The 27,365-nt window shown below is 37.5% G+C and overlaps 1 protein-coding gene across 1 annotated transcript in view; it reads left to right on the forward strand.

Moving 5' to 3' along the window:
• LOC149198734 (pentatricopeptide repeat-containing protein At4g21190-like) overlaps nt 1-27,365 on the forward strand; it is a 139,289-nt gene that overhangs the window by 90,520 nt on the left and 21,404 nt on the right. The window contains exon 2 of the mRNA XM_089402142.1: nt 7,912-8,107. Within this exon, the coding sequence (XP_089258268.1) occupies nt 7,912-8,107 (196 nt within the window). The remainder of the gene's footprint in view (nt 1-7,911; nt 8,108-27,365) is intronic.

Consider the following 27,365-nt stretch of genomic DNA (forward strand, 5'->3'; position numbering starts at 1 on the left):
GGAGAAGATCAGGGCCATCAGAGATTGGCCGGAGTTGAAGAACGTGACAGAAATTCAGGGATTCATTGGCATTTGTACTTACTACCGGAAGTTCGTCAAGAGTTTCTCACAACTTGCTGCACCCCTGACAGATCTGACGAGGAAGGGGGCATTCAACTGTTCGGATATAGTGCAGCGAGCCTTTGACAGGCTCAAGGAGGTTATGAGCAGCGACCCAGTGCTTGCATTGCCAAATTTCACGCAGCCATTTGTTTTGGAGTGTGATGCGTTAGGAGAGGGGATCGGTGCAGTATTGATGTAGGGAGGTCACCCTATAGCCTATGAGAGCCGGAAGCTCCTTCCGCACGAGAGGTTGTATTCTATATACGACAAGGAGATGCTGGCCATCATGCATTCATTGGCCAAGTTCTGGCAGTATTTAGTGGGTAACAGGTTCAGGGTGAGGACTAATCACAATAGCCTCAGGTTCTTTTTGGAGCAGAAGCAACTATAGGAGAGGCAGCAGAAGTGGATCAGTAAGATCCAAGCATATGACTTTGACATTGAGTATGTCAAGGGTAAGAACAACGTGGTAGCAGATGCCCTTTCACGTAGACCAGCCACGTTGTCTCTTATGAGCTTGGACACAAACTGAAGGGCTTGATTCTTAGTAGAGTACTCCAAGGACAGGTTTGCATGTGAGATTCTGGATGGGCAGGTGGAGGATGACAAGTACAGGGTGGTCGATGAGATCATCTACTACAGGGACAGGATCTTTTTGGCTAAGAGATCTCAGCTCAAGAAGAAGATACTTCGGGCTTCACATGATTCACCATTGGCCGGCCATCAGGGGTTTACCAAAACCTGCAGGGCCATTAGAGAGAGGTTCTCATGGAAGGGCCTCAAGGAGGACGTACTCCAGCATATCCGGGAGTGCGATGTTCGCCAGAGGAACAATGGGGAGATGAGCCATCCCGCAGGTTTATTGCAGCCTCTTCCCATTCCGGAGGGGAAATGGGAGTTTATTTCGATGGACTTCACCACAGGGTTGCCTGTGGTACAGGGCAAGGATTGTATCTTTGTCGTCGTTGATCGACTGACAAAGTACACATTTTTTTGCTATATCTGCACACTACATAGCAGCACAGGTGGTCGAGTTGTTCTTCAGAGAGGTCTTCAGGCTACATGGTCTTCCTAAGACCATCGTCAGTGGCAGGGACAGCCGTTTCATGGGCGGGTTTTGGTAGAAGTTTTTCCGGTTGGTGGGGACAGAGTTGACACCAAGTACCAGTTATCACCTACAGACGGACGGGCAGACAGAGATAGTTAACAAGTGGCTGGAGGGCTACTTGCGTAACTATGTCAGTGGGCAGCAACGAGCATGGCTGAGATGGCTGCATCTGGGGGAGTACTGCTACAACACCATACATCACATGTCCATTGGTATGTCACCCTTCTATGCTTTGTATGGATATCATCCTTTGTCTTTTGTTGACGTGATGTTTGGTGATAGCAAGGCTCCGAAAGCCAAGATTTGGATCCAAGAGAGTTAGGATATTCTCCAAGCTCTCAAGGACAATATGGCTACAGCACAAAACCAACAAAAGCTATATGCTGACAGGGGTTGGGTGGAGAGACAGTTTGAGGTAGGGGACTTGGTCTACCTACGATTACCGCCATACTGACAGTCGTCACTGAAGCAGAAGGGGGATGAGAAGCTCAAGCCCCGCTTTTATGGACCATACAGGGTGATACGCAGGATTGGACAGGTTGCATATGAGTTGGAGCTACCCCAAGGCAGCAAGATTCATAACATTTTTCATGTATCATGCCTGAAGAAGGCATTGGGGCAGCGGGTGACAGTGACAGATGAGCTACCACCCATAGATGATGAGGGACATTTGGTGTTACATCCAGAGGCTATTATTGATACTAGGGAGAGGCAGCTGCAGAGCAGGACAGTCCGGGAATTTTTGGTGAGGTGGAAGAATTTGCCGGATGAGGATGCCACTTGGGAGAGCAAGAAGATTTTGCAGCATCCATCGCTTTAGTTGCTTGAGAACAAGCAACATTTTGCCATGGGAGACTGTAATATTCCTAATTAGCCATAGCTAATTGGAATATTCGATTTTGCTCAATTTTGCCTTCTATAGTTAGTTATGAATAAAAAGGTGAGTAAAGCTTGATATAACTCACATTTAGAATAAAGTCACTCCCTAGTAGCACAACATTGTAACTTAAGGGGAGCCAAGGGGGGCCATAGAACCAAGTAGAGGAGGGGGCCCACGCAAACACTTGGAGGGACTGCGCAGATGGACAGGAGCACGTGGCAAGAGTTGGCTACGTTGGAGGAGGTGAGCCTTAGGGTTTGAGAAGGGCCAATGCTATAAAGGTGAGGGGAGCCTCCTCATTTTGGCATTTAGTTATGTGCATTTTGAGCTAGTCTTTTCGACTTCTGAGCACACTCGTTGTTTAGCTGGTCTGCAGCACTGTTTAGTGCATTGAGTGTCTCCGTTCGGAGATCTCACCCTTAGTCCCGGGGGACTTCGAGTGCCTGCTCAAGCAAGGTATTTCCATCGGTATTTCAGCAGTAGTTTTATCAGCATTTCAGTAACAATTTCATCGGCATTTTGGAGGACTGCACAACACTTGGAGAGGGATGCAGTGCTTTTTGGTTGTAGTGCTGGATTGGGGTTTTGCAGGTGGATTTATGCTAGGAGATTGAGCAGGGGTCCAGCTCTTGTCTCATTGAAGGATTTTTGGCACGGTTTCAAGCAGTGTTTTAGGCAGAGTTTAGTGGGGTTTTCTTCAGTGACAGTGCAGGGCATTGAGGAACTGCGCAGAACCCCAAGAGGGTGTTTTTGGGGGTTCAGCCATTCCAAGAAAGCTTTCTGGGTTTTTCTGGGTTTCTTGAGTAGAGCCCGAATCCAGAGTTTCAACTTTTTTCGAGGAGGGGAGCAGCCCCAAATCATCATTTGTTTTCTAGCAGCAGCAACATCCACGCAGAGAGGCCATTCTTGTCGTTCTGAGAGTATTTCTTCACTTGCCTTCTGCAAGTCGAGGTGCCATCTGTCTAATCACCTCTTGTACTCATTTTATGGCTCAATATAATAAAATGACTTAGCATTTCTCGCTGCATTTCTTGTGTATCTGCTTATAATTCCGGTTTACATTATTATATGTTGTTCCACTGTTATTTTATCGCTTCTGGGTTATTATGTCATTTGCACATATTTGGTTGGAGTTTTGCTGGGTTTGAGGAATATTCTGGGTTAGGAATATTACACAGTGATAGTTGATGCATTCAAAGACTGAGTGACAGTTGTAGACTAGTAGCAGTCAGATTTTGAGGACCGCAGTGCAGTGTTGACAGCAATGCAGAGTTAGCAACAACACAGTTTCTTGAGTGACAGTTCACATGCTAGTAATAGTCAGAGACTCGGGAGACAGATGCATCATACTGAGCACAATTGCTTCAGTGTTTTGGATGCTTTTCAGTAGCAACAACAATAGATGAGAGGGAGTTGTAGTGTTGGCAACAGTATGGTAGTGTCAACAACAACACAGATGCAACATATATTAGGGTTGTGCAGTGGTTGGTGGGCAACAACAACCAAACATCAACAGCATGACAAGAGATGATGCAAAGATAGGGTGTTGTGGCAAGGAGTGAAACACTAAAACACTTTCCTCGCTAAGAGGGAGTGTTAGTTTTTGTAGCATCGGATGTGTTCTAGCCACGAAATTTGGTAGAGAGGCTAGAATACATGAGATCTCCAAAACCCAGAAGTCGTTTCTGGAAATTCTGCCTAGAAATTACTTAATTAGATTACTAACCAGTTTTTAAATATTTCCCAAGTCTAAACTAAGGGAATATGGTTAATTAATCAGTATTAATTAAGTCAAGGTGAGAATCATCTAGAAACTCACACAGATCGATCCATAGATGATCCTAGCCATCGATTATGTTTTAATTTTGGCCGTTGGTGCTACAACAAAGGATTGTAAGAGGAGGTTGATTTGGTGATGGAGAATACACTTGAGCAGTTCGATTTCTTGGCAGATCGATTTCCAGAGGAGCAATAATCAGTTGCTAGGGAGAGCTAGAGATTGAAGCAGTGTGTGAGGGGCAGAGACAGTGAGGCTTGAGGAAGTATTCCAAATCCAGTGAGTGCATTTGCAGAGAAGCAGAAGAGCCATAGAGAAGCTGACAGAGGCGCTGCACAGTAGCTTCTAAAGGCAAGTTCGATTTGTTGAGAGGAAAATACGTCTTCAATTCCAGAGGTCAGGAAGGAGTCCTAAGAGTGTCGGAGAAGCATTTTTCCAGTCAACTGAGGGCAGAATGACTTCATTAGAGACCAGTAAGAGGCTTGATGTCAAGCAGACTGTGCAGGGCAGCATAGAGGCTGATGCAGAGGATCAGAGCACTGAGTTTTTGAAGGCAAGTTGTGTCGAGGTTTGCCTGTGGGGTGAGGAAATTCCTCACTAGATTTTTGCCAGTATTTTTCTCTATAGAATTGCCAGATATCGACATCCAATTTTACTAAGAATTTCTCACTGCTGCATAATAATAAAACCCTTAGCTGCTGCATCGGTTTTCCCAAGTTGGGGTTTTCCAGGAACTTTTGTCGAAAAATAATTGTGTTAATTTTATGTGTGTGTGCTAACATTTCTCTGCTTCCAGCGTTTTATTTTTCTGCAGAACTTTTATTTGTGAAGGTAGCAATGTGTTTATTTCGATATTTGCCATAGCGGATAAATTGTTAATTAATTAACAATTAGGAGAAATATTACCAGTTGCTGCAATGGAATTTTTCACACAAAGTGCACTTTGATCATGGGGTAGTTGACAAGCACTCAAATGTACATTTGACTGGTCAACATGAAGTAAATGAAGAGGTTGAATACATCAAATATAGTAAGAGTAACAAGGTTTTAGTTGGCTGAAGATTGGACAAGTCAAATTAGGGTTTAGGTTGCACTATTTTAGCAAGGTAAATTAGGGTTTTCAAGATTGTCAATGTTCATTCACTAGTAAAATTACAACTCAAGCCATGAAAGGACTAACCTCAATTTGGAAGCCATTCATGACTGCACATTGGAACCAGTAGTTTAGAGCTCATATATGCGAAAAATAGTAGCACAACTCCCAAAAAATAGTTAAGATGAAAAATGAAGAGGATAAGTCCATGAATTTGGGCAGTAACCCCTCCTCGAGATGATGCTTATCTTTCAGTTGTCCTCTGTTAGGTTAGGGCATTCCTCAGATCATGCTTTGACCATATCATGTACCATCATTTTGATGAGTGTGCTCCCTTAGAATATGCATGTAGACTCCTTGAAATGCTGAGGTACTCCTTTTTTTGGTCCTTCTCAAACAAATTAATCTGTAGTGGAATAGACATGTAAAAAACATAAATTAACCCGTCAAGCTTAAAAGGATGCTCCAGGAATCTGAAATCTTTTGATGCTGAAGTCTGCTGCCCTTGGAGCCTGGGAAAGCTGCTCGAATGGAAGGTTGAGCGTGTTAAAAGGAGGTGCTTCTGTCCTACCTTCAATTCAACCATGAGATTTTGATGAAAAATGATGAACACATTATCCTGAAGGTCCAAATAGTTCTTTTCCCCATTCAGTTGCTATAGTTGGCTCTGCCCTTGAAGGAAGTGTGGCTATTGTTGGTTCAGAAGACGTAGTTCTCATCAGTGGATATATTTCACTCTTGGTTAATACTCTTTATATTCGAGGCCCAATCTGAAATGATGAATTAACAGCTCTATAACAATGACAACTCAGAGATGGAACAGTCCCAAAATATTGTGTTTTAATCGCTTGTGTTCCATTAGAAGCTGGGATATGCTGGCTGATATAGGTCTGTTTTTTGCAGTCTCTAGCATCTGAATCTCTCAACTCCAAAGGAATGGAGATTTTTCCCAGTCATTGTACCAGTTACTATCTTGACATTAAAACTATAACTCATGCATTTGGAGTCACTAGCATTTGAAGAATTGGATTCTATTCAATTTATGAATGTCTATCAGCACTTCATTTTCAACACCCAAACCACAATAATTTTGACATATATTAACAACATCTGGGCATCCAGAGTCTGCATTCTGAGCTCATTACCATTGGTTGACAACTTTACATCTTCCTCTGTTATTGTGGCATCCATCTCAACTCTATTTTCTTTTTTATACAGTGCTTGACATGCTCTACATAATATTTGTTACTGCTAGATCCTGATTTAAAATTTAAAAAATTCTGAAATGCTCGTTAAGTCAGAATTTTCAGCATGGACCCTGAACCAAACATTCCAACTTTCTTAGGCAGGAATTCACTGTAATACAGAGCAAACAATGCTGGAATATTTTTGTAGCTCCTATAATTGCAATGGATAGAGAGGGGCCTGGCAAGTCTTCAAAGTCTGAGAATCAACATCTTTCAAAGATATATCATGTTCAATTGAAGGTGCAGGGCCTCCAATATCATTTAGATACTTTGGATTATTTGTTGTCCTCAGTTTTATAAATCTGGAACTTTGGCAAGAACCAAGTCTTCAAACAGGAAAGGCAGTCTGTGCAAATGATGAGATCTGCACATAACAGGACTGCTATAGTCTGGTACATGTGCTGTACTTGAAAACCACGACAGCTATGACTGCTGCCATGCATCTCTATAGCTCAAAATTCCTAATACAATGCTGTTGTTCAGAGTCCTTTGCAGATCCAAAATGATTATGCATTTTGGGTTAGTAACAAACATCACTGTTATTAAGCCGAAAAACAGAATTGCTGTGTACTTCCTAATCACTGTTCAATGTTAAAAGCAAAACAGAAACTCAGTAGATGGACTGTCAAAATCTGTTACTGCTTTTTCATTAGGTTCAAACTGAAATCTGCTGCAGGAAAAATGCAGCAAGCTAATTTGCCACTTGCTGCTGAACTGAAATGAATAATCCTATATAAAACTACCTTCTCTTTTGTAGACTGAGAAGAAGAGTAGATCAATGGATCTGGACATATGCACGACAATGCCTCAACTGAATATGATCAGAGACATGCAAGCATGTGCCCTACCAACTAGACTGCATGTGCTTAGCTAAACTTAGACTTGAGCTAAAAATTAGAAAACTGCATAATAAAACAAAAGCTAACACATGCAATTGCATGCACACTCTTTTACGTAACTGAGAAATGACCAGCAAACTATCTAACACATGCAAACTTCCAAGAGTGGATTGCTCAAGATAGAACAGTGATCCACTCTTAAGGACAGATTACTCTCTCATGATTAATGAACCAAACTTCTAAAGAACTGCGTCCTCACTGTCCTATTGATCTGTTCACCAGTGTGCCCAGACCTATAGAAGATGCTCTGAAGTACAATCTAACACATATGCTAACCTCCTAAGGAAGTGCACCACATAAAACATCAATCCAAGGTTTTGAAAGTCTACTCCTCTGGTGGGTTGTTTGGTAATCTTTTGAATTGGAAGATCAACTAAAGCCTCTTTTATTGTCATGAGTTTCATTTCTTTGAGATTAAACTATTTAGTGGCATTCTGGTAGCTAAATAAGCTGGTTTTAGGCTGAATGCCAAGTGAAAATTACAGCTTCCATTGTTTTTCATTAGTTAGATGTTACAAATTCTACTAACTGTGAATGATCTATTCAGAGCAGGAAGCTAAAACATTTAAAAGGCACGAAAAGTAATATTTCTAAGCAAAGCCAACGGGATTCTTTCATTTGTTAGAAAATTTGCAGGATCCTGCTTGTCTTTCTAAGAGATCAATTTATTAGTGAACATCTGTTAATTAACCCTGCAGATTTACAATATACTCAGTTGTTCCCTCTTTAACTGTATGTTCATATCAACCTCAAATGCCATCTGTTGATAGAGTTGTTACAATTCAAACTGGGTCTTTTCTTGAAGGTGTTTGCAGATATGGAAGAGTTGGGTGTGAAGCCAGAACGTTTGGCTGTCGTTAAGATCGCAAAGACATTTAAGAATATTGGGATGATGGACAAATATGAAAAAGTACTTGAGAAGTATCCTGAAACAGAATGGGAGTACCGCTATCACAAGGGGAATCGTTACAGAGTTCGTGTGCCTCAATCACAATATCATGGTAAGAAAATATAAAACATTAGAAAACCTTTGTTTGTATTGACATTAATGGGATCCTTACTATATTGATGAACTTCTCTTTTAATTACTCTGAAAAGTACCCTCTATGTTTCCTTTTTGCTGACAATAAATGGAATCACATTGTATTCAAATTTCATACCCCATTCCATTGATCCAAAAGTTGCATTGCAGTTGTTACTCTAGGGCCAATTGTTTCCACTTATAGACACATTGTGGGCATGTACATCTCTCAACTGGGATACATTTAAATAATGTACTTAGCTCTAATTGTATTGCTGGGGAAGTGGCAAGCCAACTATGGCCAAATAGCCACTCCTCAATGGATATTGTTTCGGTGCATGACTGCTTGCTAGACTGGTTAAAGGATTCCATGTCTTTACAATATCAGTGTGAAACGTTTTTAATGCATAAGAATGTGGAGCTATTTTTCATCTGTGAAGCAATTTATAGAGAGAAATATTCTACTGTATCTTGGAAGTATTTGTATACAAAATAATATCTAGTTCCAGAGCCTCACAATTAGAAAAGCCATCTTGGAAAGTTCTTTGAGAGTAAAACTAAGTAGTATGTAGCAAAACCTATGGAACTATGTTATGAATAATAATAATAATAATAATAATTAACTAACTAATAATTAGTAGTGACAAGGCATGTCTTTATGGACATGACTGTTCATGGAAGGGTACCTGCCTAGGTATATATACAGGACCCTCAGTTGTAATCAAATCATCATCTCATATCTTTTGTACAATTTTTATATAATATATTATTGTCATATAATGGATATTTACATATACCAGATCTTTTGAATATTCTACTACATATACGAACTTTGTTTGTTACATTGGTATCAGAGTTGTTCGATCTTTGGCCACTCCACTGCTGCACAGAGAACCAGTCTGATTCGGCTTTTGGATGTTGACTCTTCGTTCACTTTGTCGTTGTCACAATTCAAGCATTTTGCTACACAAGCTTTTGGAGATTCTCCACCTTGTCATTAGGCCTTTGGCCTAATAATAAAAAATATAATTAAAAAATATAATTTTTTTCGTAGCATCGGATGTGTTCTAGCCACACAATTTTCTAGAGAGACTAGAATACGTGAGATCTCTAGAACCCAGAAATTGTTTCTGGAAATTCTACCTAGAAGTGACTTAATTAGATTATTAACCAATTTTTTTAATGTTTCCTAAGTTTAATCTTAGGAAAACTGGTTAATTAATCAATATTAATTAAGTCAAGGCGTGAATCATTTAAAAACTCACAGAGATCGACTCCAAGATGATACTAGCCATCGATTATGTTTTAATCTTGGTTGTTGGTGCTCCAACAAAGGATTATAAGAGGAGTTTGATGTGGTGATGGAGATGACACAAATATTCTGGCTGATCAGCCACTAGATGATCGATCCCACAACTAAGAAAGCTCCTTAGCTGGACAACGAAAGCTACTCCAAGATTCTCCACTACTCTACATCACTTTCCAAGGACTGTGTCACACTCTTAGCTCTAGTCTGCCCCACGAAAATCTCCAGCACTGCCTCTTGGCCCTGCATCAGCTCTGCTAGCCTCTGCACAGCTACTGTTGCCTCTGCATCAGCCACTTGGCTCTCTACGTCCTCTACGTCAATCCCTGCTACCTCTGTGTCAGCCTTCCTAGGCTTTGTGCTGTCTCTTGGCACTATCTTTGCCTCTCTACTATATATTCTCAGCCTTCTACCGAACTGCCCCTTGCTGCAACAGATCACTAGTTCGATTCTCGCGGGAAACCTCGCTCCAGAAAATCGAACTGACTAATCAAATTTGGTGTATCTCCAACTGACCCTCAAGCCTTCTCTTATACTTTTTTATTGAGTCTTCAACGGCCAAGATTAAGTCCCTAATTAATGGCTAAGATTAGATTTGGCTTCATCCTCGTCTCTTGGAACCTAACCCAAAATTATATTAATACACATTAATATTTTAATTTTCCTAAGTTATACTTGGAACCCCATTAAAAATATTAATTATTTTAATATCTCCTCATCCGGGTAGAATTACTCCAAACGATTCTTGGTTTTGGAGATCTCATGTGCTTTAGCCTCTCCACCAATTTTCATGGCTAGAGCACATCCGATGCTACCAAAAGTCAACAAAATATTGTCGAGACACTATATTGGCGCGTTGGCAAAAGCCAAACATGAGCTCTACCTCTTCTCATTATGGCCATCACCCTAGTTCCTAGGGCCCCCCTTGAGTTCCCCTTACATTATCAAGGAACCCATGTATGTCCCAACCCCTGGTGGGCAATGAACTACCCCACCTTAAGGCATGGAAAATTTTAGGGGCTAATATTCACAGGTGGGTTAATTTTCCATGATTTTCCAAAAAATAGATTCGCTAATTTTCATTTTTTTTATAAAAATGATTCGCCCTAAATTTTACAATATAAAATTATTTTGCCTTAAAAATCACTAACATTATTTAGAGAGTATATATAAAATAATTATAAATTTGAATAATTTTACAAATACATCAATAAACATTTTATAGTTTTCATATTAGGAACTAGTGAGATTCGCCAATTTTTTTAAACTTCAAGATAAATTTGCATCCTTAAAATTTTTCATGCCTTAAGGGGATAATCACTGGTTATATCATACAAAGATACACAGGATGCTCTCATCCCCTAGAGCCCCAAGCAGTATAATAAAAAGAAAATCAAGAAAAGGCAAAATGAAAATGAAGAAGGATAGAAAAACAAAGGTCGAGGTTACTTATGTACCATGATTTTTCCCTCCTACATCTATATACCTAAATGTGTGGACATCCCTCATCACTATGACCCTTGAACCCATGGCATTTGGCCTTGAGACCAATGTTGTTAAAAGCGCGAGCGGGATTAAATCAGCGCCGGGAATGAAGCGGAAAAAATCGGAAAAAGCGGGAAAAAAGCGGAAAAAAGCGGGAAAAAGCGTGTGGTACAAAAATATTCTTTTTTTTTCATTTTTTTTCAATTTTCATTATAAATCACGCTGCCAGGGATCCCCGAGCTTTTTTACGAAAAAAGCGGCAAAAAAAATTTTAGGCGCTTTTTTCCCATAAAAAGCGCGATTAAATCGGCTTAGGGAAAAAAGCGCGCTTTTAACAACACTGCTTGAGACCCCTATGTCCCAATCCACCTCATCATCATCCACATGAACCCCATCACTTGAAGGATGTACCTTTGTCAAGTCTCTCCCTTTAAGGGCTGGGAACACCTAATAGGCTTGTTTACTAGCCACTCCTACCTAGGGAGGTAACACTATTACATGCTCAAAGCCCCAAATTTGGAAGGGAAGCCCATTATGAAGTCTCATTTGTGCTCTCGATTAGCAAGCTTGATTCACTTAGATCCACTAATGAATTATTGTACCTGATGGTGAAGAGATACATTGGATCTTATGCATATTTGGCAAGTGGTTTCATCATGGGTTGGGCAACTTAACTGGGGCCCAAGCCCACCAGATGATCATATTGACACTTGTAGAGGATGCGTTGAGAGCCATAGGACTCAGTCATGTGATAGAGCATTATCTCATCTCATGGATACCCTCAACACCTTTAGCAGATTGTTCATTGCCCCACATTATTTACAGGATGATGCACTTGGACCAGCAATGCCCCAGTCAGTTTAGTAGTGTACACATGGTTTGGCAGCTGATATGAGGCCTAGAGGAGGTTTGTCTCACCCTTGAGACATGGGAGGACATGCACCATCTTTAGGGCCCTCATTTGGAGTAGTCTACGTGCTTATCTTTCTTCGGGAGACCCATAAGACCAGTGTTTGTGCCCCAAAGCTACTTGAAGCACGACATGTTGACTTACATCGACATTGAGGGGCCATCCCCTTATGCATTTTTTATGGTGCCCTCTCTCTCATATTGGAACTTAGAGTACTCAATTTGGCCTTCCAACGGCCACATTTCATCATGACATCATCATTTTCGACCTACTATTGGATGGTTTATTCATAAATTCTAAAGCTACTTGGTGGGACTTGTCACCAAGGACTTGTTTTTGCACATTAAAATATTGTTAGGGGCTTAGATTAGGAATTCTACCTCCTAAAGCTCTCATATAAATAGAACTCTCTCCCATTCATTAGAGAAATTTTAAGGTCTAAAATGGGCCTCCTAAGGAATATTATAAAATAATAATGGAAATAATAAAATAAGATTAGAGTACCTCATCAATATTTGGAGGGAAAATAGAAAAAGCTACTTTTTCAACTTATCTCCCTATGATTTTACTCAAATTTCAATCGAGAGCTCTAGTTGGATGCATAATTTAATTTTTCATCCAAAAAGTACCCATGTTGCATACTTTCGATGGACCCTACTAAACGAAAAATGTGAAATACATGAAATAGAAAAAAACTACTTTTCAACTCATATTTTCAACTTATCTCCCTGTGATTTTACTCAAATTTCAACCAAGAGCTCTCGTTGGATGCAGAATTTAATTTTGCATGCAAGAAGTACCCATGTTGCATACTTTTGATGAAACCTACTAAACAAAAAATGTGAAATACATGAAAAATGTTTCTTCATGTATTTCACATTTTTCGTATACAGGGATCTATCGAAAGTATGCAACATGGGTACTTCTTGGATGCAAAATTAAATTTTGCATCCAACAAGTGCTCCCGCTCGAAATTTGAGTAAAATCATAGGGAGATAAGTTGAAAATATGAGTTGAAAAAGGAGTTTTTTATTTTTACCCTTTTACCTTTTTACTCAAAAAATAGTTGAATCCTATTGGTCCTTATAAAGTTTATTTTTGTTGTACATTTTTGTTTTGAGGCCCATTTTTTACCTAAAAAATTCTCTAATGGTGAGAGAGCATCATCATTTAGGATTTTGGCCTCTTGAAAAGAATTCAGACCTGCAATTTGGGATTGTTTTGGATGTGCATAGATGCACTTTGACATTTGGAGTTGGTTTGGCATCATTTTGGAGCTTCTTTTTCATGGTTTGATGGATGGATATGCTTCATATTGTCTAGTAAGTGCTTCTTATTGTTGAATATCTCTATGTAAAGTCTAATGCATGGAATTTTCTCTTGTGATGAAGATTTATGCCCTAATTGATTAAATATGATTCAAAATTTTGAACTTTGGAAATTTTGCATGTGTTATTCATTGATAATATGAAATGAATGTTCTTAGTGGAAAATTATTGTATTTGTCCATGAAACTCCATTGACCTTGCTTCTAGTTTTGGCCTCCTTAAGGACCAAATTAACTAATCTAAGGCATCTATGACTCCATACACCCAATGGTCTAGGCACTAATCATATCCCTTGATGGTCTTCTTTAACCTTCAACTACAAATCTCTTCTTTTCTCTTCAGCCCCTCTTTCCTTGGACATCTACCTAGAACACCCTGTGAAATTCTCTAGAAGAGGAATTTTTGAAATCTGCCTAGATAGAAACCTATGCTGGTAAATTTGGTAAAATTTCCATGGTTAATTTTCTGGAAACCCTTGTGCCCTAGGTGTGCCCTAGAAGAGAACCTTGCTTGTTTCCTTTGGAAGAGGTGGCTTTCCTGAGGGTCATATCCACTTTATATTCAATGGAATAAACCCTAAGAGACTCTTTCCTATGTCTTACCTTGACCTAGTGAACTCTTTGGAGGAATTTCCTCGCACATATATCCTAAAACCCTAATTAGGTCTCTCAAGGATAGTGAAAGCCTATTTGAAGCGTCCAAACAATCTTACAAAGGTTGTTGAGAGGTCCTATCCCACCTTGGAAGCCTTAACCTTAGGCATACTCATCATCATTGAATATTTCGAACTTTTAAGTCTAGATTTTCCTCTTAGGTCTTTCTTGGAGAGCCTTTAGCTTCTTTGAAGTATTCAGTCCTAATTGAGTCTCTCCTTGAATGGGCCTTGGGAATCACTTCATATTTTGTCATTGACCATGTCATCACAAGTGATTTCCTTCATATTGAGACTCCTCCCATCGGTGAAAGTCTGTAAAGAGCAGGAGACGTTGACTGACATGAGAGTGGGTCTTTGTTTCATTTGTTGATTTTGGGTGGAATCGGATATGCTCTAGCTCAGAAATTTTGTGGAGGACTAGAACACATGAGATCTCCAAAACCTAGAAATCGTTTGGAGAAATTCCACCAGGATGAGGAGTTATTAAAATAATTAATATTTTTAATGAGTTCCTAAGTCTAAAATTAAGAAGATAAAAATATTAATGTGTATCAATAAAAATATGGGTGAGAAGGTTCTAAGAGACGAGGATCAAGTCTATTTTAATTTCAACCATTGATTAGAGATTAGATCATGGTCGTTGATTCATCAATAGGAAAAGTATAAGAGGAGGCTTGAGGGTCAGTTGGAAATACACCAAGAGATCAAAAAGTTCGATTTTTCTGGGGTGTGGTTTGTTGAGAAAGTCGAGCTAAGTGACCTAAGTTGTAGTAAGAGGGGAAGTTTGACGAAGGGACTTCAGTCCAAGGCCGAGGATACATAGTAGAGAGGCAGAGCAGCAACAGGAGAGGCAACACAGCTCCAAAGAGCGTAACACAGAAGTTGGAGGAGATGACGCAGTCCCTTAGAGGCGGCGCTGGGGTTTTCTATGGGGCAGAGACAACAGTAGTTCAACATATCGACTTCTAAGCAAGGGAGGGTCACTGGTGTTATCACTCCATAATTTTTCTCAAGGCTAAAAAAAGAAAATTATCGAGGTAACCACAAACCTACTTTTGATATTAGGATCTGTTGTCGCATAGATTGTCACGAAAACGCTCAGACCGGGGGCTGTCACCCTGATCCCCGATCTCTCCGTTTAAGCCATCTCCCGAGGCTAAGGGGGATAGACCCTATGGGATGAATGAAGACCAACTGTGGACTAGTTGGGTTGGGAGATAGAACAAGGCGATTTAGCACTTGATTGATTTAGAAATTAATGTACCAGTGCCTTATGGAGTTAATGATGATTATTTATTAAATGTTGCAGAAGTATAAACCATGTAAAACAATCATTTATCATCAAATAACCCAAACGATGTAAGATATTCAACAAATGCACAACGCCTTAACGATGATCCAACAATTAAACTTCAAGTATAATTAAATGCTTTAAGCAATCACAAAATTTAAACGCTGACCAGCTACCACTTTTATATAGCCAACATGTAAATAAACATTTAAATGCATTTAGCTATAGAGAGATGAAACATAAATACCACAAGAAACTCCAAAAAAAATGAATTTTCAATTTTTTGTTAAGCTTTTCAAATTTTTTTAATTTTTATATTTTTTTAATATATATATATATATATATATATATATATATATATATATATATATATATATATATTATTTTCTAAAAATAAAACAAAACTAAAATCTCAATAAAACTAAAATAAATGAAACTTAAAACTATTCTAAACTAAACTAAACTAAAGGGACCTTTTATATGTATTTTATATATTTTCTTATTTTTTTATATTTTTAAATGAAATAAAACTAATTCTAAACTATATGAAAATTAAAATATTTAAAAAAAAATCTAATTCTAAAAACTAAGATCTAACCTAACAAAATCAAATTCTAATTTAATTTAAATCTAAACAAAAATCAAACTTCCAGATTTTTTATATTTTTATATTTTTTGATATTATTTTAAGTTTAAAATAAAACAAGATTGAAATCTAAATAAAATTTAAATCTAAATCTAAAACTAGCACTATCATATATACATAAAGAGAGGAAAATCTAAATTCTAAAAAAGAAAACCTTTTATGGATTTTTTTTAATTTTTTAATTTTTAATTTTTATATCTTATGATTTTTGATTTATTAAAAATAAAACTAAATTCTAAATAAACTAAATGAAACTTTTAAATTTCTAAAATTAAATCCTAAAATCTAAAAAGAAAATCAAAACAAAATATCAACCCATTAAAATCTAAAATTAAAAACTTTTTATGATGTCCTCCCTTCTTTTTTATTATTATTATTATTATTTTAAATTTTAAATTAAAAAAAAAAATCGAGCTTAAATTAAAATCTAAAACTCAAACCTTTATATGAAACAAAAATTTAAAATTTTTATTTTTTGAAACATGACTAAAAAACTTTTTATGATGTCCTCCCTTCTTCTTTTTTTATTATTATTATTATTTTAAATTTTAAATTAAAAAAAAAAAAAACAAGCTTAAATTAAAATCTAAAACTCAAACCTTTATATGAAACAAAAATTTAAAATTTTTATTTTTTGAAACATGACTAAAGGGAAACGTATCTAAACTAAAACAAAATTTAATTTCAAAAAAAAACTAAAATCTAAATAGACTAAACGTATATAAGAAATAAAACCTAAGACTAAATGAAAACTAACGAATGTACAAAAGAAAAATAAAAAATAAAAATCAAAAGCGTATTGATACTTTGTGTACTTGCAGGTTCGTGGAAGGAGGGAATACGCAGGAATTGGAGCTTTGACAGCAGTTCGTTGGTGGAGCGATGGGATGGGGCAGGTGGGACGAGCAGAAATGTGACTGCGTAGGAGGAGAATGGCAGCACGCTAATTATGCTCAATGGAAAAATGAAATGTGTGTTTGTAGGTGGAGCTGCAACAGCGAAGAAGATGAGGGCAGGCAGCATAAATGAATGGAGCTAGTTTTCGAGCATGCAAATGAAGAACGCTGACTCAGACTGCCAGAGGAAAAAAGGAACTGCGTGCATGATTTTTATTTTTATTTTTTATTTTTATTTTTTTTAAAGCAGGTTGCTGAGAATGGAACGAACGACTAAAGGGCAGCGTAAGGAAACTGGTAACTGCAGTTTGCAAGGAAGGACGTGAGCGGTGAATGGAGAAGTGCAGGTCCAAGGGTTTGGACAGTTGAAGAAACCAAATTTCGAATTTTTTCCCAAAAGATTTGAAGACTCCAGTCAACAGTAAACAGATTGCCCAGGAAAACTACTGAAGCTTTCCACAAAATCAATATTTAAAATTCCCTGTTTTATATTTTCCTGCAAGAGTTGATAGACAGGGAGCTGAGAGATGGTAGAGGGAATGGCAGCAGCAAAAAAAAACTGTGATCCCTAAAAGAAATTCAAAATTTTTCTGTAGCAGTAAAACCCCAGGCAGCAATGAAAAATGAAAACGCAGTTTGCAAACCTGTAGTCCAGAAACCTAATCAAAATTTTAAGTCTTTCCTGCTCCAAATTGTCTGATGGAAACCCTGAAATATTTTCAAAAAAATAAAATAAAATTTGTACATGCAACCTGCAATGCAAAAACAGAAAACCCAGAAGTAAAATGTGCCAAAAACTGAAAATCCTAAAACTAGCTAAAAATTTACAATATTTACAGATTTTCGACTCTTAAGCAGAGAGATTTGTCAATAATCCACCGTAATATTTTCAGAATTTAAATTTGATGTGAGATGCTTCAGAAAAACCCTTCATGCATTCAAATAAATTTCAAATGATAAGTCCGGAATTAAAACTGGTTGGGCTCTTTCAGAAAATGCAATCTGGGAGTTGGCTGGTTTAGCCGAGAACTTCCCTGAATGCCTGGTAAACTCAAAACTGAGATTTCTTGCACAGCTTAAAATCAACCATTAACATAGAGGGAGAAAACAATAATGAAATCCAGATCAAATGGAGATACCTGCAATTATATTTCAGACTCTAAACTATCATTCAAACCCCAGAGATCAGAAAAAATACATGTGCCTAAATCAATCTTCATCAAGCTATTATCAATGGCTGAAAATAAATTATGCAGAAAAATAAATCATCTTACAGCGCTTCCAGAAGAGTAGCACCCGCAAGATTTTTAACCCCAAAGTCTTTCTTTATTGCATAAAAAATGACTACAAGAGAACTTTCTTTAGCACTAGACACTCAGATTCAATCTGATTTCAAATGACCCCTAGCACCCTATTTAAAGGAAAAAATCCCAACGGCTAGTTCGAGTGATCCATGTCAAAATGATCTCGACCATAGATGAGGATCAAGATTTCTTTTAATCTCATCCGTCGAATTTTTAAATGCATTTTAATATATTAAAAAATTAAAATTCTGCATTTATTTACTCAAAAATTTGACTCATTATTATTTTATTATTTTTTTAAATTTTTATTTATTTTTTAAATTTTATTTTATTTTTTAATTTTTTTAATTTTTTTAATTATATTATAATTTTTTTTTTTGATCCTCGAACTTAGCCTTTGGAAAAATTACCTAGGACCTAGGACTTAGGACTTATGAGGGGATTAAAACATTTTCTAACCCTCGAGACACTTTATATCATGACGTTTACAATTTTACATCTCAAGGAGGAAAACCCATTTGACATAGACCCTCATAGACCACCCAGTTCTGCGACCAAATATAATCTAGCAGATCAACGCACTAGGATTCCCCTAAGATTCTAATGACAAAATTCATTCCGGCTTTGGGGTTAGGCTGAAGGAAAACTCTGCTGATCATGGATCGGTGAGACAAAAAATCTTCCGGAACGTAGATTATCACTAAAAAATTAGGTCCACCTAGGCAATTTACATACGTGACTCAGATCTGCTAAGATTATTTACAATTTACACATGCAGACTAGGTTTACAACCTAAGTCACCTGACACGGGGATTCGGGACACGTAGGATTCGGGATTCATGGTGTCGGATTCGGGACACGCTGACCCCCGGAATAGGACACGTTATATATTATTTTATTATATATATATATATATATATATATATATATATATATATATATTAAAAATTAGATATTAGCATATTTCTTACACAAGTTTTAATTAATGATACAAATTTATTGATTTCAAACATAGATCTTCATCTATAGCTATTAGCATGCATAGTACATACAAAATTCAAATAAATGTCAGTGGTACTGGTCACATAAATGATAAATCTATTAAAAATTTAAATCATGATTCATAATTCATAACTGAAAGACAACTTACAACTACAAGATAGTAATATAAACACACTAACAACTGTAGTTTTCTCATTAAGTCATCAAATCAAAATCTGTTACATAGGTAGTGTTGGTGCAATGCCAATTGCAAATAGAAATAGAAAATATAAAACAACTATATGTATACAAGCCTCAAGGCATCAATCAGCATCAGAATCAGCATCACTGTCCCCATCATCATGGTCCCTACTGCTCTCCTCTGCATCCTCCTCCTCCCCTGTATCCATAGTCGCCTCTGCATCTGCTGGTATGGAGGTTGACCCCTCTAAGTCATCAAAACTAATAGGGTCTAGCACTGGATCACCGAGATCCATGTTGGCCAATGCCAACTCAACAGTGGTGTCCAGACCCATATCATCAGGAAAGACATCCCACATCTTTGTCTTTCCCCTCAACCACTCTTCCCTCTGCCTGTAAATAAGACGAAGGTTGGTGTGCACATACACCATTGTCTCTGCCCTGGACTGCTCAAGCCTGCTCTTCTTCACAGTATGCAAATTCCCATATGTGCTCCAATTCCTCTCGCAGCAAGAGGATGAAGTCACCTGAGAGAGGAGCCTCATGGCTAACTGCTGAAGAGGAGGGCTTGTTGCCCCATGATTTGCCCACCAAGAGTAGGGCTTCCTAAGCCCCCAATCTCTAATCACATCATAACCTCCAAATCGACCAGTGCCAGTGGAAAACTCTGCAAAGGCATCCTCCACCTCAACAAGCAATGCACTATCTTGATAAATCCGCTTCAATGCCTCTTTCCTCCCCTGTGAGATTTCACCATCCATGTGAGGAGGGAATCTGCGGGAAGGTCCACCATTCAGCCACTCATGGCTGTAGTATTTGGGGTTCAATGAGTGAGCCAAACAATGTAAAGGTGTACAATTCTTGTCCCATCTACGGACAAGAATATCATGTATGGTATCGCAGAAGGCCTCTGGTGATGTCTCATACTGGGGGCACTCACTCTGTAGAATAATGCTCCTCACAGACTCAATCATGGAATCCCATCCCTCATAAACCTCTCCTAGGATGGGTTTGTCTGTATCTGCAACTCGAAGCAAAGAGATGATAGGGTCCATGATCCGAATAATTAGATCTACCCTCGCCCACCAAGCATCATCTAGTACTGTGTCCTTCACTCTTTTAGAGGCTGCTTGATCTGTCTTTCTCCAAAAAGACCAAAACTCAGAAATAACCATGGACCCAAGAGCAGTCTTGACCTCCCTCAACCTCTTCAACATCATGAATGAAGATGCAAACCGTGTATCAGCAATCTTCAACAATGATAGATTGTTGTACTCCTTGTAGATAGTGAGGGCATTTGTATGATTTTGCACAAAGTTACGGATATGTCTTGCATCCTCAATAATGCTTCCAATCCAAAGCACATCAGAAGCAATGGATTTCAGTGCTAAGTTCAATGAATGGACAATGCAAGGTGTCCAAAACACTTGTGGATATTTAGCTTCCACAATCATGCCAGCCGCCTTGCAAACAGGTGCATTATCTGTAATGATTTGCACACAAGAATCAACACCTACCTCTTCAACAACTTTAATAAATAACTCACCCATAAATTGTGCATCCTTGTATTCGCCAAGTGTATCCACTGCTTTCAGGAAAACTGGACCATTCAAGGAAGACACCATGAAGTTGATGATTGGGTGTCGTGCTGGATCTGTCCATCCATCAGAAACAATGCTAACCCCAGATGTTGGCCATGATGCCATAATAGGCTCGAGCATTTTTTGCACCTCTTTTTTTGCCTTCGTCAACAATGTGGTTCTCAGCTTCTCTGACCCAGGAGGCACATACCCTGCTGGAGCCCCTTGAGTTACAGCTCGACACATCTCAACAAATAAAGGTGAACGTGCAACATTAAATGATATGAAGTTTTGATAGAAGAAGGCAATGGTGAGATCAAGCTCTTCCCGTCTCTCTTTTTGGAAAATCTTGTCCATTGGACCAAGTGATCTTCTTTTTAATGCTTGTCCCCCAGTAGAAGTAGAACTCTCAAATGGAAATTTGGTGGTGGCTTTCCTCAAAAATGGAAGGGGGTCTTCATTCTTGCCCTTGGGTGCTTTTGATTTTGAAGCCAGTGCCACATGTTCCATACCAACATTGGCCTCCTTTTCCAATTCTTTTCTCTTTTGTGAAGTAATAACTTTACAAGATCCAATCCCACAACCAGGTATAGCCAACAAATGTGATTTCACACGGTAATATGTGCTTTTGAAAGAAATGTTACAAAAGTTGCATTTCCATTGCACATTGCCTCCTCCCTTTCCCTTGTTGTTTGGCCCATCCTCTCTTGTGACATATTTCCACAATGGATATTTTTCATTGTCTTTAAGTCCTCTTCCCTCAACATTACTTGCAGCAGACTCTGATGATATTGGGGGAGGAAGGGCATCTCTACCCATGACATTCTTGCCCTTCCTTGCTGCCTTTGATTGAGCCATGTTACCTCAACCTATAAAAAAAAGGAACAAACTGCTGTAAAAATTTAAATGAACAAACTGCTGTAAAACTGAGTTAAATGATCGATACACTGACACACAAACATGTATATATACTGAGGTAGATCGATCATTTAACTCATAACCTTTATTAAAATAAAAATAAAAAAACATATAAAATGACTCACTCATAATTTATTAAAAAACAAATCTTGATTATTTACCTATTCCGAGTAATATCATTTATACATCACTCACACAATCTGACAATCACAATCGTGACAACTATATGGAATAAATTTTTGTGTTAAACCTGAGATTCGATATACTGTGAGATAAGCTCTATATACTGTGAGATAAGCTCTATAAAACGTGTTAACTTGATGCTCATTCACGGCTTTCATGGTGGCGATTGAAGGTTGTAACCGGAGGTTTTATTCTTTTTATATTAGAAACTTATGCAAAAATTAAAATCTGTTCTGCACAGCCACGTGATTTTAAATAAACAGTCAAATGAATCTATTGTTTTCAAATCCGAATGGTGATTTTAACGATGCCTGTGCGGCTGTGCCTAGATACAAAGATGAACCCGGAACCGTGAACCACATTTATGATTTATGTTAAAATGCCTGATAGGCTGATAGCCTGATACAAAGATTTAAGAAATGCGTTACGCCGTTATCTGAGATTTCAATCTGGTGGACACGCACTACTTACCTGAAGTTTAAACTGGACGTTGGGTGGACTGTGGACGTTGGGCGGTCCGCTCCTCGCTGCAACAAAGCAATCCTTTGCCAACTACCTTGCAGAATGACTGAATGAGCTGAGAGAGACACGCCCCTTTTTAACCTAGCAGGTGTTCCGAACCCTCAAAACGAATCGCAAACCAGGACTCGTCATAAAATGTCGAGACACGATTTGGAAATTCGGGCACGTTACTGGACACGACGTGTCACAATAGGACACGACGTGCCCTGCAATCCTGACACGAGTCCGCATAGAATCGTGTCCGATTCGACCGATTCGCGGTTCGTCAAGGGTTTTGGACGAATCCGGTTTCTTAGTTTACAACATAACATGATCAGGTTGACGATGACTATCGAATGGCACGGACACGTCGATCAAGCGTTATCCCTTTTGCAAAGAAAAGGGGGTGTACTACTATGGGTAGTTGACACGTAGTGGTCAACGTATGGCTCTACTTGGGGACACGTTGCTGCACTGTAGGAATGTGAGAATCCAGAATCTGCATCCATGCAACACACAACAAAACATAAGTAGTGTCCATCCAAAAATCATTATATAACGTTAAGCACAGGAAAGATATAAGCTCTTCATTTATTAACTGTCTAGTAACATGAAAAGTAAATCTAATTCTAAAACAAAAATGAAATGTTGAAATGACAAGGAGTAGGGTTAGAAATACAACACAAAGGATGCCCCATGGCATCAGATGTGTTCAATATAGTGTATACTGAGCATTTGCCTACTTTCAGGCAAATCTATCAGCTGCTTGTTGGATGTGCCATGTCCAATTCTGCATATGGTAGGACTTTTTCCTATCCAAAAATCACACTGCTCGCGGCCGTCTGATGCATCAAATCTTCTTCTCGTTCTCTTTCTTTTGCGCTTTCTCTTCGTCGCATGCTATATCACTGATGACGTGGAACTTTCTACTTCAAAGCTCTCAGATGAAGTATGTAAGATATGCGTGACATGTATTTCTTCATTCGGCATCTACCCTGTCAAGGATGATGGATCAATCTCACAAGTGCCATGAATTATAACTTGATCTTCAATGACTGGTGGATTAACTTTGTGAACATCAACCTGATTATTGATTTCCCTTTTATCCAGGTCACCTTCAATTATCCACTTTTCAGTGGAACAAAGGACCTCATAATATGATGGAGCTCGCTGTAACAGATAAGGAAGTTCTTGATCTATTGTTGTTCCCTGATTTCTTTCATCCTCTAACAGTTGTTGAAAGTTTTGAACCTGTATTGCAATGGCATCCATCTAACTAGAGTGTTCAACCTTCATAGCACTGATTTCCCTGGCATGGTCTTCTTCCATATCTTTTATTACTTTATCGTTCTTTTCCTTTATGGTCCTCAAGCAATGCTGCATAGAGTTTATCTCTTTCTTATGATTTGCTTGCGTGGTAGCCAACTGATTATTATGATCGAACGTCATGATAGCCATTTCTTCATCCATAGTTAATAACTTGTTTTGCATAGAATTAATTTCTGTGTCGTGATTAATCTTCATGGCCTCAATTTCCTTAGCATGTTGATTTTGCATGACTCCATCTCCTTATTATGTTTTTCCAGGTGGGTGCATAAAGTTCTCACATCATTGGCGTAATTAGTTTGATTGATCTCCATATTTTATACCAGCCGCATTAGTTCTTGTATAACTTGCTTTTGATCTTCCTTTTCATTGTCAACACTGTTTTTACAATTTGTCCCTGCTTTTCCACTATGATGGATTTGATCTACAATGGTACAGGTGGATGGCACATTCTGATATGAAGAATTGTCTTGAAATCTTTCATCGACAGCTAGACCTTTTACAAGATTACTTTCATTCTGTTGCACAATTTTAGGGGCACAAGGCGAGCTATCTGGATCACCATATTTATCTTTAAAAGCATCGACAATGTCTTGTAAAGAAGTGAAAGAATCTTCAGGACAATTATTAAACCATTTCAAAGCATCACCCTTTAAAGAATGGACAAATAGACGCATTTTGACATCTTCATGATTATATTGAGGAAGTCTACAATATATGATCATTACACAAGTAAACATGTTTAAATGCTTTCTAACAGCGACTGAATCGCCATCTGAGAACAAAAGTAATTTAGAAATGGCCTCTTCCAGAAAATCATGGAGATCATCAGTAAAATGACATGGTTTAAATGAATAATCCATGATGAATAACAACGGACCAAATGGATGATAGAACGAGATCTCAGCTCAAGAAAATCAATAGATGAAAGAAGTGGAGTCTCCACTTGAACAATGAATCTAATTCTAGGATCCAAAAAGCAACAAACAAGATGATATGGGAGAGGCTTCTTGTCTGGGAAAAATAGATAAAAAGAAATGGAGTCGCCACCCAAACAAGAAACGAACTGAAGAGTAGTTGCTGATATGACGAAAAATAAGGTGATGAAAAGATCCAAATGATGCCCAAAAATGTTGAATCTGCCAGCTCAAATGAGAGATGAGAAAGATATGAGAAGATGAATGTCGTTGAAACACCAGGGACAGAAAAACTCTATCCCCGGCAATGGCGCCAAAAAATGTTGTCACACAGATTGTCACGACAATGCTCAGATCGGGGGCTGTCACCCTGATCCCTGATCTCTCCGTTTAAGCCGTCTCCTGAGGCTAAGGGGGGTAGACCCTATGGGATGAACGAAGACCAACTGTGGACCAGTTGGGTTGGGAGACAGAACAAGGCGATTTAGCACTTGATTGATTTAGAAATTAATGTACCAGTGCCTTATGGAGTTAATAATGATTATTTATTAAATGTTGTAGAAGTATAAACCATGTAAAACAATCATTTTTCATCAAATAACCCAAACGATGTAAGATATTCAACAAATGCACAACGCCTTAACGATGATCCAACAATTAAACTTCAAGAAAAATTAAATGCTTTAAGCGATCACAAAATTTAAATGCTGACCAGCTGCCACTTTTATATAGCCAACTTGTAAATAAACATTTAAATGCATTTAGCTATAGAGAGATGAAACATAAATACCACAGGAAACTCCAAAAAAAATGAATTTTCAATTTTTTGTTAAGCTTTTCAATAAAAATTAATTTTTATATTTTTTTAAATATTTTTTTTTTTCTAAAAATAAAACAAAACTAAAATCTTAATAAAACTAAAATAAATGAAATTTAAAACTATTCTAAACTAAACTAAACTAAAGGGACCTTTTATATGTATTTTATATATTTTTTTATTTTTTATTTTTATATTTTTAAATGAAATAAAACTAATTCTAAACTAGATGAAAATTAAAATATGTTAAAAAAAAAAGTCTAATTCTAAAAACTAAGATCTAACTTAACAAAATCAAAGTCTAATTTAATTTAAATCTAAACAAAAATCAAACTTCCAGATTTTTTATATTTTTATATTTTTTGATATTATTTTAAGTTTAAAATAAAACAAGATTGAAATCTAAATCTAAAACTAGCACTATCATATATACATAAAGAGGGGAAAATCTAAATTCTAAAAAAGAAGGCTTTTTTAAATTTTTAAAATTTTAATTTTTATATTTTATGATTTTTGATTTATTAAAAATAAAACTAAATTCTAAATAAACTAAATGAAATTTTAAAATTTCTAAAATTAAATCCTAAAATCTAAAAAAAAAATCAAAACAAAATATCAACCCGTTAAAATCTAAAATTAAAACTTTTTATGATTTCCTCCCTTCTTCTTTTTTTTTATTATTATTATTTTAAATTTTAAACTAAAAAAATAAAAATTCAAGCTTAAATTAAAATCTAAAACTCAAACCTTTATATGAAACAAAAATTTAAAATTTTTATTTTTTGAAACATGACTAAAAGGGAAACGTATCTAAACTAAAACAAAATTTAATTTCTAAAAAAACTAAAATCTAAATAGACTAAACGTATATATGAAATAAAACCTAAGAGTAAATGAAACTTAATGGATGTACAAAAGAAAAATAAATAAAAAAATCAAAGCGTATTGATACTTTGTGTACTTGCAGTTCGCGGAAGGAGGGAATACGCAGGAGTTGAAGCTTTGACAGCAGTTCGGTGGTGGAGTGATGGGATGGGCCAGGTGGGACAAGCAGAAATGTGACTGCGTAGGAGGAGAATGGCAGCACCCTGGTTATGCTGAGCGTTGAATGCTGCTCATTGGAAAAATGAAGTGTGTGTTTGCAGGTGGAGCTGCAGCAACGAAGGAGATGAGGGCAGGCTGCATAAATGAATGGAGCTAGTTTTCGAGCATGCAAATGAAGAACGCTGACTCGGGCTGCCAGAGGAAAAAAGGAACTGTGTGGATGATTTTTTTTTTCTCTTGCAGGTTGAGAATGGAACGGAGGACTGAAGGGCAGCGTAAGGAAACTGGTAACTGCAGTTTGCAGGGAAGGACGTGAGAGCAGTAGAGGAATAACATAGGGGTGCAGGTTTGGCAGCGATGAATGGAGAAGTGCAGGTCCAAGGGTTTGGACAGTTGAAGAAACCAAATTTCGAATTTTTTCCCAAAAAATTTGAAGACTCCAGGCAACAATAAACAGATTGCCCAGGAAAGCCATTGAAGCTCTCCACAAATCAATATTTAAAATTCCCTGTTTTATATTTTCCTGCAAGAGTTGATAGACAGGGAGCTGAGAGATGGCAGAGGGAATGGCAACAGCAAAAAAAACTGTGATCCCTAAAAAAAATTCAAAATTTTTCTGCAGCAGTAAAACCCTAGGCAGCAGTGAAAAATGAAAATGCAGTTTGCAAACCCGCAGTGCAGAAACCTGGTCAAAATTTTAAATCTTTCCTGCTCCAAATTCTCTGATGGAAACCTTGAAATATTTTCAAAAAAAAAAATTTTACCTGCAACCTACAATGGCAAAAATAGAAAACACAGAAGTAAAATATGCCAAAAACTGAAAATCCTAAAACCAGCTAAAAATTTACAATATTTACAGATTTTCGACTCTTAAGCAGCCAGATTTGTCAATAATCCATAGTAATATATTCAGAATTTAAATTTGATGTGAGATGTTTCAGAAAAACCC

This window comes from Pinus tabuliformis, chromosome 2_1, assembly GCF_031772625.1.
Source record: "Pinus tabuliformis cultivar Carrire ecotype Pingquan chromosome 2_1, CPIR1, whole genome shotgun sequence".
NCBI lineage: Eukaryota > Viridiplantae > Streptophyta > Pinopsida > Pinales > Pinaceae > Pinus > Pinus tabuliformis.